The sequence below is a fragment of the Sphaerodactylus townsendi genome, linkage group LG15 (genome assembly GCF_021028975.2).
Source record: "Sphaerodactylus townsendi isolate TG3544 linkage group LG15, MPM_Stown_v2.3, whole genome shotgun sequence".
Taxonomy (NCBI): domain Eukaryota; kingdom Metazoa; phylum Chordata; class Lepidosauria; order Squamata; family Sphaerodactylidae; genus Sphaerodactylus; species Sphaerodactylus townsendi.
In genome coordinates this window covers 31,664,104-31,679,624 of record NC_059439.1, presented here as the reverse complement: position 1 = coordinate 31,679,624, position 15,521 = coordinate 31,664,104, and the positions used below count along the sequence as shown (strand labels likewise).

The 15,521-nt window shown below is 53.1% G+C and overlaps 1 protein-coding gene across 1 annotated transcript; it reads right to left on the bottom strand.

Annotated features, from left to right (window-relative positions):
• Positions 1-1,333: 1,333 nt before the first annotated feature.
• Positions 1,334-13,601, bottom strand: ARMC5 (armadillo repeat containing 5). Its single transcript, XM_048517465.1, has 6 exons — positions 13,241-13,601; positions 11,532-11,639; positions 9,719-10,559; positions 6,433-7,610; positions 4,292-4,424; positions 1,334-3,082 (listed from the first exon to the last, which is right to left on the bottom strand). The coding sequence occupies exons 1-6, from the start codon at positions 13,554-13,556 to the stop codon at positions 2,290-2,292; spliced, it is 3,369 nt and encodes a 1,122-aa protein (XP_048373422.1). The 5' UTR covers positions 13,557-13,601; the 3' UTR covers positions 1,334-2,289.
• Between the last annotated feature and the right edge of the window lie 1,920 nt (positions 13,602-15,521).

The window sequence follows — 15,521 nt, the reverse complement described above, 5'->3', positions numbered from 1 at the left end:
ATGAAAGCCGCTGGGTCAGACCCCAAACTCCTTCAGACAACCATGACTGTCACCACAATCCCGGCAGAGTCCTGGGTATAAATGCATTGGCCCGAGTCTGGTGCATGGAGCATCGGAAACAAAACCCTCTTGGGCAGTAGAACAATAATCTGGAGATGCCTCTGGAAACGCAATGTCTGAATGAAGGGTGATTTGAGAATTAAAGTCTGCGTCGTTATAACCACGCTTTGCTCTTGTGATTATACAACAAAATGTTAAGCAAAGGGCACATCACCTGGTGTGGAGATAAGTGTGGGAAAACCTTCCCCTGCTCAGGTATCAAGAGCCAAATCAAGCAGGAAGATGGGAGTTGTGCTTCTCTAAAGTCTTCTACACAAAACAAAGGTTCACTCAGTTGAAAATATCCTTACCAGGATTTCCAGTTCAATTTTACACCAGTGATTCAGAACAAAATCAGTGGTCTGTTTTATGCATCTAATAAATGGCCGGGGGAAGAATGGAATCAGACGACTGTCAATTTGAAGGGGGAAAAAACCCTGAAAAAAATAGGAGCAGGCTGGTTTAGGAGACAACTCGACCGAGAAAGGGAGCCCGCTTTCACCCAGCGCTCGAGGTGGCCCGTTGCCACCATCGGCCTCTCAGGAAGTGGTTCCTCCCTCCCCCTCCCCCGTTCTCCAAACCATCTGGATGCAGTTAGGAGCTGGCGTTTCCTGCTATTGCAATGGAAAGGCGGGGAGGGAGGGGACGGTGGTAGGCCGCCTCTCCGGTCCACGCAGAGATCCTCAGCTGGAATGCCGAGTCCCGGATCCTACTGCGGGCGCTAAGTGTTTTGCTAGACATGCAAGTCCTGGCTGCGCGTCCCCCTTTTGCGTTCGTGTCTCCCCGCCACCCCCCCAGTACATTTCCTTCCCACGAACAGACGGGCAATCAGACTAGTTGGTTAAGAACATAAGAACATAAGAACTAGCCTGCTGGATCAGACCAGAGTCCATCTAGTCCAGCACTCTGCTACTCGCAGTGGCCCACCAGGTGCCTTTGGGAGCTCACATGCAGGATGTGAAAGCAATGGCCTCCTTCTGCGGCTGCTGCTGCTCCTGAGCACCTGGTCTGCTCAGGCATTTGCAATCTGAGATCAAGGAGGATCAAGATTGATAGCCATAGATCGACTTCTCCTCCATAAATCTGTCCAAGCCCTTTTAGCGAGGCACCCGCCTCGAAAATCGATCCCATCCATTATTTTATTTTTTGCAGCAACAAAAACTAACGTTTACCTTTCTCCGTCAGCTGTGAGAAGCTGGCCGGCTCCCACAAATAAGGCAAGCCCACACAGATGTTTTAGAGCATCTCTGAACCTATATTTCTCTATTTACAATCACTCAGAGGCCACAGAGTCCTTCTACCTGTACAGCTGAGCGACGCCTTCCCCCATCAGCCCACCAACTCACAAAGCACCCTCCATAGGTCCCTCTTCTCAGGGGTCCAAGAGAGGACGAGTCTACGCAGTTCGTTTTGCAGGATTCTCCTCTCGTTTCAGGCTCTTCCTGTTGCTTATTCACGCTCTTCCAACATCTCCATTGGGAAAGACATCCTCTCGCCTGGTGGAGGAGATTTCTGCAGAGCCCTCTCCCAAGTCTGGGGTCCCTCCTTGGGGCAGCAGCTGCCTGAATTCCTGCCGTGCAACCAGAAGCCCACCAGAAAGGAACCCACCACCCACTTTCCACCGCTGCCATGCCCAGGAGCTCCGTCGCTAGATGGGAGCATCTCCACAAATGAAGGAATGGGGAGAGGCGGTTGCCTGATTTCAAGCCACGGTTGCCAGGCAGCTTTCTCCACGGTTGCCAGGCAGGGGGAGCGCCATCCTTCCCAAAGCTCTCCTCCCTGTTCTCTTTCTTTCCCCCTCTGCAGGCCTCCTCCACCCTCCGTCTCATACGTACAACCTACTTTGCTGAGAGGTATTCATTGCCGCTTCCCCCTCCAGAGGGACGCTCAGCCGCACAGGTGTCAAACTCGCGGCCCTCCAGACGTTATGGACTACAGTTCCCATCATCCCCTGCCAGCATCATGCTGGCAGGGGATGATGGGAACTGTAGTCCATAATGTCTGGAGGGCCGCGAGTTCGACACCTGTGCGCTACGGGATGGTCGACTGACGCGGACAGCCCTTCTCCACGAACTTGTCCTGTTTATTCTTAGCATTTCCGCGGCAACTCTCCTGGCGTGTTCCGCCGCAACACTGGCATTCTGGCTGCATGTGTGAGATCAGAAATGGAGGAGACGAGGGTCCGCGCCTTCAGCCTTGCTGCCCCTCAGAACCAGAGCCCCAAGGGGACTCCAGAACAACCCTCAACAGCTCCTCGGCCGCCCCGCTGGGATTTCCGGCAGATCGGAGTAGTTCAGCCAACGCGGCGGCTCGCTGGGTGGGTTCTGCCAACCCCTGGAGCACGTAGGAGGCGCACCGCCGGAGCACACGGGACCGGTTCTGCCGCTCAGCCAAGCGGTACACCTCGCCTACGGTCCCGGGGCGTAAGAAGTCCTGGCACACAGTGTCGTCGACCAGAGACTGGAGGTCAGGGAGGAGGTACTGTTCTGCAACCGTGAAGATTTCTTCTGCCAAAGCAAGGGAGAAGGGCACACCCAACACCGGGCACGGCTTCCCCCGGCAGCCGTGAAGAAAGTGTGTGAGAACCAGGAAAGGCTCAGGCGACAGGCCGTGGAGACACACACTCGTGCGACACGACTCCGCAAACCCTCCGCTCAGCATGGCGCAGAAGACCTCGGAGGCTTCGCTCACCACCTGACGCGAGGCGGGCACCGTGGCGCCCCCGTCCAGCTGGAACTGCAGGTCAGCCCCGCCTTCGTCCACCAGGCGGAGATAAGAGCAAGGCGGCTGGGGGTCCAAGCGGGGCCGCTTTAAAGTGGGAGAGGACACCCCAGGACTACACGGAGCTTGAGAGCCCAGGAGGAAAGACAGAGAGTCGGAGGCGTAGAAAATGAACTGGGGCTCGGGCCCTCGCACCAGGGCCCCCAGCAGGAGACGCAAGCCGGAGTGGTCCAAGAGAAGTTTCCGGCAAAGGGAATCCTTCCTGCAGCAGAAAGAAGGGGGGGGGGGGATTTCACATCCTTGGCTTTCATGTTGCTTTGACCTTTTCCCTTCTAACCCCACCAAAAAATTGATCTTAAAACGTGAGGAAGGACGTTGTGCTGACCAGATAAGGCACACTGTCCCCCACCCACGCCCCTGTCAACCCGTCAACCCGTCAAAATATTTCTGCCAATGGAATAGAGTATGAATTCCTTATCTCTTCCCTCTGTAGCCCAAAATACCCCTCCAAATTATGCTCTTTGGGGACAGCAGACCCACCAAAACTGAATTGGGGGGGGGGGAGTTTGCAGCAATTGGTGATGGTGGTGGTGAGGAATTGGTGAATTACATTTGGAGAAATCCTTCACAGGATCCCACTGTATAACTTCCACATTCCTGGTCCGGCTACCATGTCTTCTCACAGCCTTTTCACATATTTTTCTTTGAAAATGTGCTCCCCTCTGTATTTTTCTCTCCCACTTGGCACACTACCTGTATTGCTTAATAAACCCTGCTCAAAGGAGAGCCATAATGCTCACCAGGTTTAATGTTATGCCTTCTGCCTTGTTACACAGCAGATTTAATACGCAAGAAAAGGCTAAAAGATTGTGCCCATGTAACGATGACTCAGTTGAATCTCTGGCCCAACAATTACTACACTGTCTCAGATTCAAGGAAATCAGATCCAAGTATGTGAATCTTACTCCTTTACATTTACCCCATCTCCCCGATTTAATTAGATTACACTACTTGTTGGACAATCCTGATCCTTCTCTCTGTATGATAGTGGCAGACTTTCTCCTGGAAATTACTAAACGCCAGTAGATTTCCTTCGATCTAACATTTATTTCCTGTATTGTATATGCTTTTTAAGCCGTTTTTTATTATTGTTGTACTGTTGTCCATGCCAATAAAGGCTTGCTAAAAATAAAATATTTTTCTTTGCCAGCCTTTCCAAATGCTCTCCAGATTAGCAGATCGTCTTTAGCCTCTTGGTAAATGCAGAAGAAAGGCCAATGGATAGTTTTTGCTTCTTCTCGCAGCATCCAACGCAGAGGCTGATCAGCTCACCCTTCCCCAGCTCAGCCTATACCTCTTGTTCGAGCATGCTGGCCGCCTTGCACACTGGCTGCCGTCCTGCATGAGGAAGCAGCCATTGCCACAGAAGGCCATGATGGTCCCAGGAGGAAGAGACACGGGTTGGACTCACCTGCAGATTAGAGGGAGGGCAAGAGCACAGGCCACCTGGTCCGACTCAGAACCCGACAGCAGCATGTGGTTGAGGACTCCCACACCAAAGGGGGACTCTGCTTGTACCCGCAGGTTCATCATCAATGTCTCACCTGGAAAAGACGGAGAGAATGGAGAAGTCGGTCAGCTGCTGCAGTTGGCGGTCGGCGCCCCCCTCTACCTCTTCCCAGTTCTACTTCAAAAGAGCCGGGGGCCTCAAGATGCACTCATTACTCAGTTTTCTATCTGCTGGAAGAAGTCTGCTCTGCAAACCCACGTGGGAAAGGAAGGGCTCCCTTGGATCTGGAAGCGCCCTGGCCCAGCTGATATCAGCAAAGCAAGGACTAAGAGGGTAAGAGGAGTCCTCCTAGATCAGCTCAAAGACCTATTCGATTCCTGTTTATGGTAGCTTCCACGCCCACAACAAAAGCACCGAGGCAACTGTCCCTAACCCAGTTTTCCACAGCAATGGATATTCAGAGGCCAGGGAAGGCCCCCATTTAGCCACATCGGTCTAGCAGCAGCTACTGGTTAACTTCCATGAACTTGAGAAATCTGCACTGAAAGTCAACACCAGTAAGTATATCTTGAGGCATGGAATTCCATAAGTCATAGTGGAGACTGAAGAATAGGTCCTGCACAACTGTACACTGTGTTGAAACTGGATATAACGGTGAAGCATTTCTAAGTTTTTATCAGATGTCCAGTCTTGTGACTGCCAGTCGGTATTGGTGTAAACTGCCCTAGTGTGGCTTTAGTTGCACTAACCCCCCAATAATCTCATCTACGAGCCATGCATGTATCACAGGAAGCGGGCTCTAGTCCCCAAAAGACTGGGCCAATAAACCTGCTCATCTTTAAGGGATGAAAACAAGCCAAATTGTGTGTAATGTATATGACAGAGGAACAAAACAGCACGTCACACACTGAAGACGGAGGATCAATATATTCAATAAATGTATTTATGTATATTTTATCATTGTCCAGTTACTGAATCCAATGATTGTACATCCAGTTTTTTCAACAATAAAAGTTCATTTTTGAGATATATAATCCATATCTTCAATATCTACTGAACAAAAATAGTTCATTTTTTCAATATCTTTAGGATAATTATATTCCATATAGAAAGTACTTCCCAAACGACTCACGAGTTTATAAGTACGTTTTCACTGTAATCTTCCTCAGGAGAAGCAATTCCTTCAGGAAAATTATTCATTCATTTGCCATGCACAGGTCTTTTTGTCTCTCAACAGAGCTGACACACAAACCCAAATAGCTGCATATACTCTACAAAAGCTTAGGTAAGATCCCAGGAAAAAACCTGGATGTACAATCATTGGATTCAGTAACTGGACAATGATAAAATATACATAAATACATTTATTGAATATATTGATCCTCCGTCTTCAGTGTGTGACGTGCTGTTTTGTCCATCTTTAAGGGATGACCATGAGACTCCATGGATTTGAACACAAGCCTGAATATTCCAGTACCCTGGACCAAGAATCTGAGGGGTGAGACCAGAAGTGTACCAGGGGTAAATGGCGCCCAGAGACAAATTGTCTCCAGGACGCCCCCCAGGCTCCACCTGCCTCCCAGGCTCTGCCCCCCACCACCCTAGCTCCGCCCCTGATGCCCCAGGCTCCACCCTTACTGCCCTCGACCCCGCCCATGTCACCATGGACATGGGCAAGGTCTAAGGTGTCCCACCCCTTCCTGCTCCCCAAGCCCCACCCCCAGCCTCAGTGCTTATAAAAGAAAGTCTCTGAGGCCGGGACTGCAGTCCCTTCTGGCCTGCCCGGAGGGGAGGTCTGAAGAGACTGCAGGCTGCCAGCTGGGAGCCCAGCCGGCGGGGGGGAGGGGGAGAGGAAAAGAGGAGGAGTCCAGGGTGGGGTTGAGGGCACTTGGAGGCAGCAGGAAGTCCTGCTGCCTCGTGTGCCTTGGACGGGGTTGAGGCATGTGAAAACGACAAGACAGAAGGACTTCCTGGTCACGTGGGGGGGGGGGGCGATTTTACGCCCCCCACGTGACCAGAAGAGTGGTGCCCGGGGACAAGGGCTACCCCTTGTCCCTAGGCGGATACGCCTCTGGGTGAGACAGAGAAAAACACACACGCACCAAACTCCTTGAATCGCCCAATGTCCTGGTGTCCCATGTCAGGTTTCCTTGGCTCTTCCTCTTCCTGTTCAGCGGCGGTGGCGGCGTGAGTAGCCTGCTCTGGTGACACACCCAGAACCAGCCAGGCCCGGATGAGCGAGGCCCCAAAGGAACGGACGAAGGCCTCCAGGCAAGTGGGGTTGCAGGTGAGGCGATGCAGCAGCCGAAGGCAGCGGGACGAGGGGGCGGGGCTCCCCGTGATGTAGCGGAGCAGCCCGTGCAACACGGTCGGCGTCACCAAGCTGCGGCTGGGATCCTCCGCCTGTGAAAAGCGGGAGAGCAGCAGCAGGGCCGGGGCCTCGGGGGCATGCAGCTCTCTGTCGCCCCCGTGTGGAGACAGAGAGAGAGGCAGGGCCAAAGAGAGAAGCGGGGACGGGGCCTCCCCGGCCGGACGTGGCGTTTGAGGGAACGTGGCAGACGTTAACCGAAACGTGGCCCGCCGCCTCCAGCAGAAGGTAGGCAGCCTGGGTTCCTCCGGAGAACCCGGGAAGTTCTGAAGGGGGAGCTTTCTGGGGGTCGGACACGCCTCTTCCGTACTCGGTGATTTGGCAACGAAGCTGGCCGATGGCTGGTTGTGGTCACCCATGCTTGGAAGTGGAATAGCTGGGGACAGGATCCCAGCCTTTGGGTCATTCTCATCGGTTGCTGGTACGACCTGAGATGACTGATCCGCTTTTTCAGCAGAACATGCCTCCGGCGGTGCCGTAACGGGACCCTTCGGCTGCTTATGGGTCCCAACCTCTTCGTGCTCCTTGACCCCCAACAAATCTGCAGCCTCTGGGAAAGGCGACTGTGCTGAACAGAGGCTTCCAGTTTCTTCTGAGACAGGCAAGGCAGAGGCGCAGAGACTCTCTTCCGGATGCACTCCGTCTCCCTCTGCCGGGTTTACTGGCACGGAAGAGCTTGGCTGTTCTCCAAGCGCCAAATCTAACAAAGGACAGTTCAGGAATGTGGGGGACTCTGCCCTGGACTGGGTCTTGACCCCAGGCGAGGCGTGGCAGGCCAGGGATTCGTCTTGTAGTTCCTGATGGGGGCTGATGCACCCTTGGGTGTCCAGTTCAGAAAGGGTGGTGTCAGGGGACCACTGCGGGGAAAGGTCGCCGGGACTGGCGATGTAGCCTTCAGACAGGAGCCAGGATCTGTAGTAGATGGGGGTGGGGGAGAGAGATGACGGAGGGAAAGAAAAGTCATTCAGAAGGGAGGATAGTAGGGTTGTATATCCCTCCACCGCAGAGCAAAGCATGCCGGACCTTCTTTGTTGTAGAATGCTCCACCTGGAACCTGGTACCTACCTAGCCATGCTCCTCCGATCCATTTCGAAAGTCTGATGATAGTCGTTCAGTGAACTATAAGTGCTCTTGTACCAAAGTACCATGTTCCATAATGCGCCAAATAATGGTTTTGACAAAGGCAATGAATACAAATGAATAATTCTCACATTCGTTCAGGACTATATTCTAATGCGGAAGTGTACAATATTCTCAACCACTGTGCTTCCACTAACTGAACTATCATCTTTCTATGGAAAAGAGCATAGTTAGGGACAGTGAGGAAGAGGAACCAAAGCTTGCTCACACTGCCCTCTGCTGGTGAGAAGGCAGAAGAGCATCAGGAAAGTCATGCAGCAATTACACAGAGGGATCAGGCCCCGTGGCCAAGAAACCCTTTTTGGCACACAGCTAGAAAGGTGACACATGTAATTAATGCAACAGACTTCTCCCGGTTGCTGCCTCGCGACTGAATGACAGTGACACAAGGCCCACAGGACACTGGGGAAGAATTATACCCAGACTGCACCTGTCTGCCTTCATGCAGGCTGAGAGAGTTCGGAGAGAACTGGGTCACCCAGCAGGCTTCACACGGAGGAGGGGGAATCGAACCTGGCTCTCCGGATTAGAGTTTGCCGCTCTTAGCCACTATAACACACTGACTTGCCACCCATCTGCAGCAGAAATAATTCCAGGGACAGAGCCACTATCGCAGTTCTGCAGGGCCTTTCCCATCTAGCCAGCCGGACCAAATGGCACTTAGAGCATCTCCTTTCGGTCTCCAGGGAGGGCAGGGGGGAGAGGGAGGGCAGGGGGAGGGAGGCGATGTTGACAATTAATTATTTATGTTGTTCTAATGATTTAATGCTTTTTAGTACCGTTTTATTGTACCATTTGATAGTTTTAATATTGGCTCTGTTTTTTATAGAAATGATTTTTAGTGATTGTATAACTGGCTTTTATGTCGCGATCCACCCCAAGCCCTTCGGGGATAGGGTGGGATACAAATCCAATTCATAAATAAAATAACAGACCGGGGGTCTGCAACCTATGACTCTCCAGATGCTCAGGGACTGCAATCCCCATCGGCCCCTGCCAGCAATTGGCAGGGGCTGATGGGGATTGTAGTCCACGAACATCTGGAGAGCCACAGGTTGCAGACCCCTGTAACAGACAAATGTGGTGCGAACCCTGAGAAACACAGCTCTCGCGTAGGGGGGAAAAACCAGGCAGTTTGTAATTCTTCAGCTTGCAAGGGAAGTTCTGATAACAGACGAGGACTGCAGAGAATCCAGTCGCTGGCCAAGAGGACAGAGGCCCTGCCTGGCTCCAGCCCTCAAGCCCCCTCCTTTAAACTTTATTCCTTTGCTCCTTTCTCCTTCGCCTGCCCAGCCCAGATTCCCACTGATCTGAAAAGCACAACAAGGGAACCTCGATAGTCCACAGGCTGAACTTGCACACAAGTTCTCTCTGAATCCAGGAATGGGGTTTTGCTGCCCAGCGTAGAACTCAAGAGGTCCCTGGGTGCATAAAGCGTACCAGGCTCTGCCCTCCTGCCTTCAGCCGTGGGCGTAATGCCCATTGGGCAAGGTGGGCAGCTGCCCAGGGCACCACGTGGGGGGCATCAAAATGCAGGGTTCGTTTGGGGGTATTTTAGTGGTTTTCCATTTGTGGCCTGCAGGGGGCGCAGTTTTTAGGCTAGTGGCACCAAAATTTCAGCGTATCATCAGGAGACTGTCCTTATGCTATCCCCCAAGTTTGGTGAGGTTTGGTTCGGGGAGTCCAAAATTATGGACTCCCAAAGGAGGTGGACTGGCCGCCCAGGGGGGGGGGGGGGGCATCCAACTCAGGTTTTGCCCAGGGCTACAGTTTGCCTCGTTACGCCCCTGCCTTCAGCCTTTCAATGCCACCAGCGCCCTTCTCTGCCCCGGCCGACAAACCCTGAGTATAGGCGGCCCTCGACTCAAGATACCACTTACCTGAGACTCTGGAAACTGGAGGACTCCGCTCCCGGCGCGGCCTGCTCCCCACGGCGCCCCTCTGCGGGGAAGTCAAACGAGGCGGCGTCTCTCTCGTCTTCCAGGTCCTCGGTCTCTCCTTCGGCCTCCTCCGGCTCGTGGCTGCTCCATTGGCTCTGGGCCACCAACCTCCCCACCAGCAAAGGCACCAGCCCCCTGGTCTGCAGGATCTCCAGGGCCTCCTCGTCGTACAGGAAAGCCACAAAGGCCACCACCACGCGGGCATGGAAAGAACCGTGGCCTTGGTCCCTCAACAGGGAGAGCAGCAGCTCCAGCCCGCCGGCCTCGCGGATGCGGCTCCTGTTGAGCGCCTCCCGGCAGAGCAGGCAAAGGGCTCTCACCAGGGAATGGAGGGAGCCCCTGAGCGCTCCGGCGCTTCGCCGCCTTTGGATCTCGGCCACCAGCACTTCCACCCCGCCGGCGTTGCCCACGGCTGGCCGCAGCACCCCCTGCAGGCAAAGATTGGCCAGGGCCGCCAGGGCCGATTCCCGCAAGGCCCGCTTGTCGTGGCTGGCCAAGGTCACCAGGGACACCACCCCGCCCCCGAGGCTCAGCTGCTCGGCACAGTCGCAGCTGCAGCCCTTGGTCAGCTCAAAGAGGGCCCGCACGGCTGCGGCCACCAGGGCGACGTCGTCCGGGGAGGAAGTCAAGCGCTCGGCGATGGGGCGCACCGCCCCCTGCTGGGCCAGCGCGAGGCGATGGATGGGGGTGTCGGCCAGATACCGCACGGCTCGTATCACGCTCTGCAAACACTCGCTGTCCTGGGAGGTGGTGAGGATCTGGATCAACAGGGGCACTGCTCCTGCAACGGGGTGGTGGAAAGGGAAGAGAGGCCAAAGAAAAACACGTCAGGCATCCCTAGCGTTACAGATCACCAGCAAGCTTCTCAACCAACCTGCCGTGTTTCCCTACATCCTCCTCCCAAAATTACGCTTGCTTTACCAGCCATTCCAGGTGCCTGCTGGGATGGGAGCAGTAAAGCAGAGTTACAACACCGGAAAAGCCTTTGCAGAAACCTACACGATCCAGTTGCACTTTGAAAGCACACATTGCCTCGGCTCTTGTCTGTGCCTCGTGTGCAAAATTTCGGCCAACACATAGGTAAGCGAAACCTTTTAGAAATAACCTTTCTTGCACTTTGCAAATCGCACAATGCCTTTCAATTGTGCAGAACACCCCATAATCTGTACAAATCCTGACATCAGCCATGTAACATAGTTTATAGATTTGCTTCTTGGTTCAAGATCTCTCTACACCTTGTTCGAGGTGGCTGATCATCAAATAATCAGCTATGGATCTAAAAACACCACACACGGCAATGTAATTACCCCCACCTTGCAGAGATGGGCTGGGAAGCTTGTGAAAGAGCATCAAAGCGATCCAGTGCAGGGGGATCTTTCAAAGGGGGGATCCTCTGGCTCCACATTTCGCCCCCAGCTTTTCAGTCCCTGAAGGGCTGTCCGCGATGCCGTGAAATGCAAACCCACCTCAGTCCCGTTTGTGGAAAAGAGGAGCGCTTCATTACGGAAGAGGCTAATAATTCCCCTGTTGAGTGGCATTTCGCAGCCCGCAATCTCAGCCGCTTCTGGTTCTCCAGGTGGCTTCCTTCCCGCCGAACAGAAGGATGGAGGCTGCCCGTTGCTCCTGCCTTCATAGAGCACGGTCACACCACCGGAGCATTCTGTACAGACGGAGCGGACCCCAAGCCCTCCAACCCATGCCCCAGATGCTTCACCCCCACCCTCCCGGCCCCGAACACCGCCCCGTTTTCCACCTGCTTCGTGGATGGCCTGACAGTTCTCAGCGTCCACAGCCAAGTTGCCAAGAGCGCGAGCCGTCCGATTCTGGATGCTTTCCACTGCGAGCGATTTCAAGACAGCAACTGCAAGCGTAAAGAACGTGGGGAGGAAGAAGGGGAAGAGAGAATTAGATTGTAAAAGCACAGGTGGCTGTCCTCCCCCCCCCCCACTATCCATCAACTCTGGTTGGGAGGGCAGCTTTTCCCATTCAGCATGGCCCATCTTGTAGCAACTGTAAGTCTGCTGGCCAAGCATCACAGCCTGGCCTTCTAGCCAGTGGTGGTGAACCTATGGCACTCCAGATGTTCATGGACTTCAATTCCCAGCAGCCCCTACCAGCATGGCCAGTTGGCCATGCTGGCAGGGGCTGATGGGAATTGAAGTCAATGAACACCTGGAGTGCCATAGGTTCACCGCCACTGTTCTAGACTCTATGCCAGGGGTCCCCAGTCTTTTTGGAATTCTGATATGGCAATGAATCACGGAAGAGACCCCAAGGGCCATCAAGTCCAACCCCCTGCCACGCAGGAACACACAATCAAAGCACTCCCGACATATGTTCATCCAGCCTCTGTTTAAGGAGACTCCACCATGGTAGATGTAACAATACAGCGACAACATGGCTGCCACAAAATGGCTGCTGCGGGAGGTAGGGCCAGCCACCAAACGATGGCCACACCTCAACCTCAGTAACCCTGTGTAGATCCTTGGGCTATGGTGACAGTTGCTGCCATAGTTAATCAAATCTCCAACAGCCAATCAAAAGCCTCATCCTGTGAATTTGGAAATCCAATGCATGGACGGGTGGTCCCAAGTCCAGAACCTTCAAATTCCAGGAGGACCTGAGTCTAGATCCCTCAGATTCTGGGGGGGAAGTCCCAAGTCCAGACTCCTTAAATTCCAGAGGGACCTCAGTTGGGACCTCTAACATTCCAGGAGACCTCAGTCTGGACCCTTCAAATTCCAGAGGGTCCCAAATCCTAACCCTTCAAATTCCAGGGTGGTCTCAAGTCCAGACCCTTCAAATTTCAAGAGGACCCCTCAGATTCTGGGAGGAGGTCCCAAGTCCAGACTCTTTAAATTCCAGGGGGACCACACCCCTAAAATTCCAGGGGGACCTGCCTGGACCCCTAAAAATTTAGGGGGGGTCCAAAATCCGAACGCTTCCAATTCCAGGGTGGTCCCAAGTCCAGACCCTTCAAATTCCAGGAGGACCTGAGTCTAGATCCCTCAGATTCTGGGGGGGAAGTCCCAAGTCCAGACTCCTTAAATTCCAGAGGGACCTCAGTTGGGACCTCTAACATTCCAGGAGACCTCAGTCTGGACCCTTCAAATTCCAGAGGGTCCCAAATCCGAACGCTTCCAATTCCAGGGTGGTCCCAAGTCCAGACCCTTCAAATTCCAAGAGGATCCCTCAGATTCTGGGAGGAGGTCCCAAGTCCAGACTCCTTAAATTCCAGGGGGACCACACCCCTAAAATTCCAGGGGGACCTCAGTCTGAACCTCTAAAATTCCAGGGGGTCCTCAGTCTGGACCCCGAAAAATTTAGGGGGGGGGTCCCAAATCCGAATCCTTCCAATTCCAGGATGGTCCCAAGTCCAGACCCCTCAACTTCCAGAGGGAGGTCCTGACCCTGTCCCCCAGAGCCCCCCCCCCCCCAGAGCCCCCTCCCCCCTGCACTCACCAAGGGGCGGGATCCCCCCCAGCTCGCGCACCTGGGTGCGGCAGCCGCCTTCGGTGCAGCAGTTGCCCAGGATGCTGAGGGCCAGGTCGAGGGTGCGCCGCGGGCGGGGGGCGCTGGCCAGGATGCGCAGGAGGGGCGCCAGCCCCCCGCGGCCCCTGAAGCGGGCGATGCCCCCGGCCTGCTTGATGTGCTGGGTCCTGAGGGCCAGCAAGGCCCGGCCGAGGCCCGGCTCCGTCCCCTTGTGCAGCTGGGCCAGGCAGTGGCCGAGCGAGCCGGCGGGGAGGCCGCCCCCGCCCTCCGGAGCAGGACCGGCCATCTTGGGAGAAGCCCCTAGCCGGGAGGGGGGCAAGGGCAGGGGCTGCTAAGCCATCAAAGTGGCCACGCCCCTAGGGCACTCTGGGAATTGTAGTTCTCTCCATAGAGGGACTCAGGGGAGGACTACAAGCTCCGACGTGCCGCAAAGCGCCAAGGCTGCGCGGGAGGGGGGGGAAATGGAGAAGTGATGCATGACGGTAGTTGTAGTCCCATTGTCCTTTCTCTGCTAGCGAGGGGTATAAGGATACGGCTAGATGGACTACAACTCTCAGAAATCCAAGCGGCACCGTAGGCGTGAGCCTATGGAGCATAGCACTGGAGCAGAGCATTATGGGAGCTGTAGTTTATCAACCCATAATACAACTCACACGCAGGAATTGTAGTCCATGAACATCTGGAAGGCCATTCCTTTTTCAGAGACCAAGCAGGGTTAACTGGACTATCTCTGGGACATCTGGTCTCAGCTGAAGGCAGAGGCATCACCTTCTCTGTGGCAGACACTGAACAGACAGTTGGTGACAGATGTGGAAAAGACAGATGACAGATGTGGAAAAGAGATATTTTATTTACAGTGCCTATTTCCTCATTATAAAAAAGTTATTTCATTCATTCATTCATTCATTCATTCATTATTGGATTTTTATACCGCCCTCCCCCGGAGGGCTCAGGGCGGTGTACAAATAAACATATACAGACGGGAAAGTGGATTCCAAACACACCTGAACACTCAAAAAGGTTGAAGACTTCTGTTTAAGGTCCTGTGAATGTATTGCTGCTTTGGTACTCTGGACAATCATAACATATATAAGCATCTCTTACAAGAGCCTCATGTATCTTTTGGGTGTCATACACATCACCGCTGCAATCATGGGTCAGTGGATAATGATATGATAAGGTGCAATATGGTCATCTCCTGTACATTCTACCAATAGGATCTAGGATCCTAACCAACAAAGAGATGTTTCTGTGGGAAGTCAGAGGCAACTGGTCTTACTATGAATCCCACCCCCACCCCCTAGAACCGTGTGCTTAGTGATAGTGGAGGCACTACTTTCAAGAACTGAAGCCTATAATCATTAATTGCCTTGACACACATGTCAAGTCTTTCTTGTGTTGTGTTGACATAAATCATAGTTACAAACATTTCTTACAATGTTGCTGTAAAAGTTCAAAAACATTTGCTTCTATACTGAAGAAGTAATGATCTTCACCCTAGTTGCTATAGCAGAAGAACTGGAACTGTTGAGTTACCTGTAAGTATATTTGAGGAAAGAACCACATCTGGTTCTTATTCTTATTCATAAAAGGAAACATTTCTTCACGCAACGCGTGATTGGTGTTTGGAATATGCTGCCACAGGAGGCGGTGATGGCCACTAACCTGGATAGCTTTAAAAGGGGCTTGGACAGATTTATGGCGGAGAAGTCAATCTATGGCTACCAATCTTGATCCTCCTTGATCGGAGAATTATTGTATTATGTATTATGAGTGAATTACAAATGATTCCTTATACTAGAACACACCTGGGACCTTCCTTATACTAGAACACACCTGGGAGCAGCAGTGGCGCAGTGGTTAAGAGCAAGTGCATTCTAATCTGGAGGAACCAGGTTTGATTCTCCGCTCTGCCACTTGAGCTGTGGAGGCTTATCTGGGGAATTCAGATTAGCCTGTGCACTCCCACACACTAGTCACAGATTTCAAGAGCTCTCTCAGCCCCACCTACCTCACAGGGTGTTTGTTGTGAGGGGGGAAGGGCAAGGAGATTGTCAGCCCCTTTGAGTCTCCTACAGGAGAGAAAGGGGGGATATAAATCCAAACTCTTCTTCTTCTTTGTATGCCTTACATGAGACAACCAGAAAATCACAATGGTCTTCCTATCAACATAAAACTATGATAACATCTAATTCTGATGATAAGCAAGATCTGAGCATCTAATAACATCTAATTCTGGTGATAAGCAAGA

Excerpts from the sequence above, each read along its gene's own strand:
- ARMC5 (XM_048517465.1), bottom strand. The coding sequence starts at position 13,556 with ATGGCCGGTCCTGCTCCGGAGGGCGGGGGCGGCCTCCCCGCCGGCTCG. Across the intron at positions 10,560-11,531 it reads TCAGGCCATCCACGAAGCAG|GAGCAGTGCCCCTGTTGATC; the intron begins GTGGAAAACGGG and ends ACCCCGTTGCAG. Across the intron at positions 4,425-6,432 it reads TGGGCGATTCAAGGAGTTTG|GTGAGACATTGATGATGAAC; the intron begins GTGCGTGTGTGT and ends CGTCTTTTCCAG.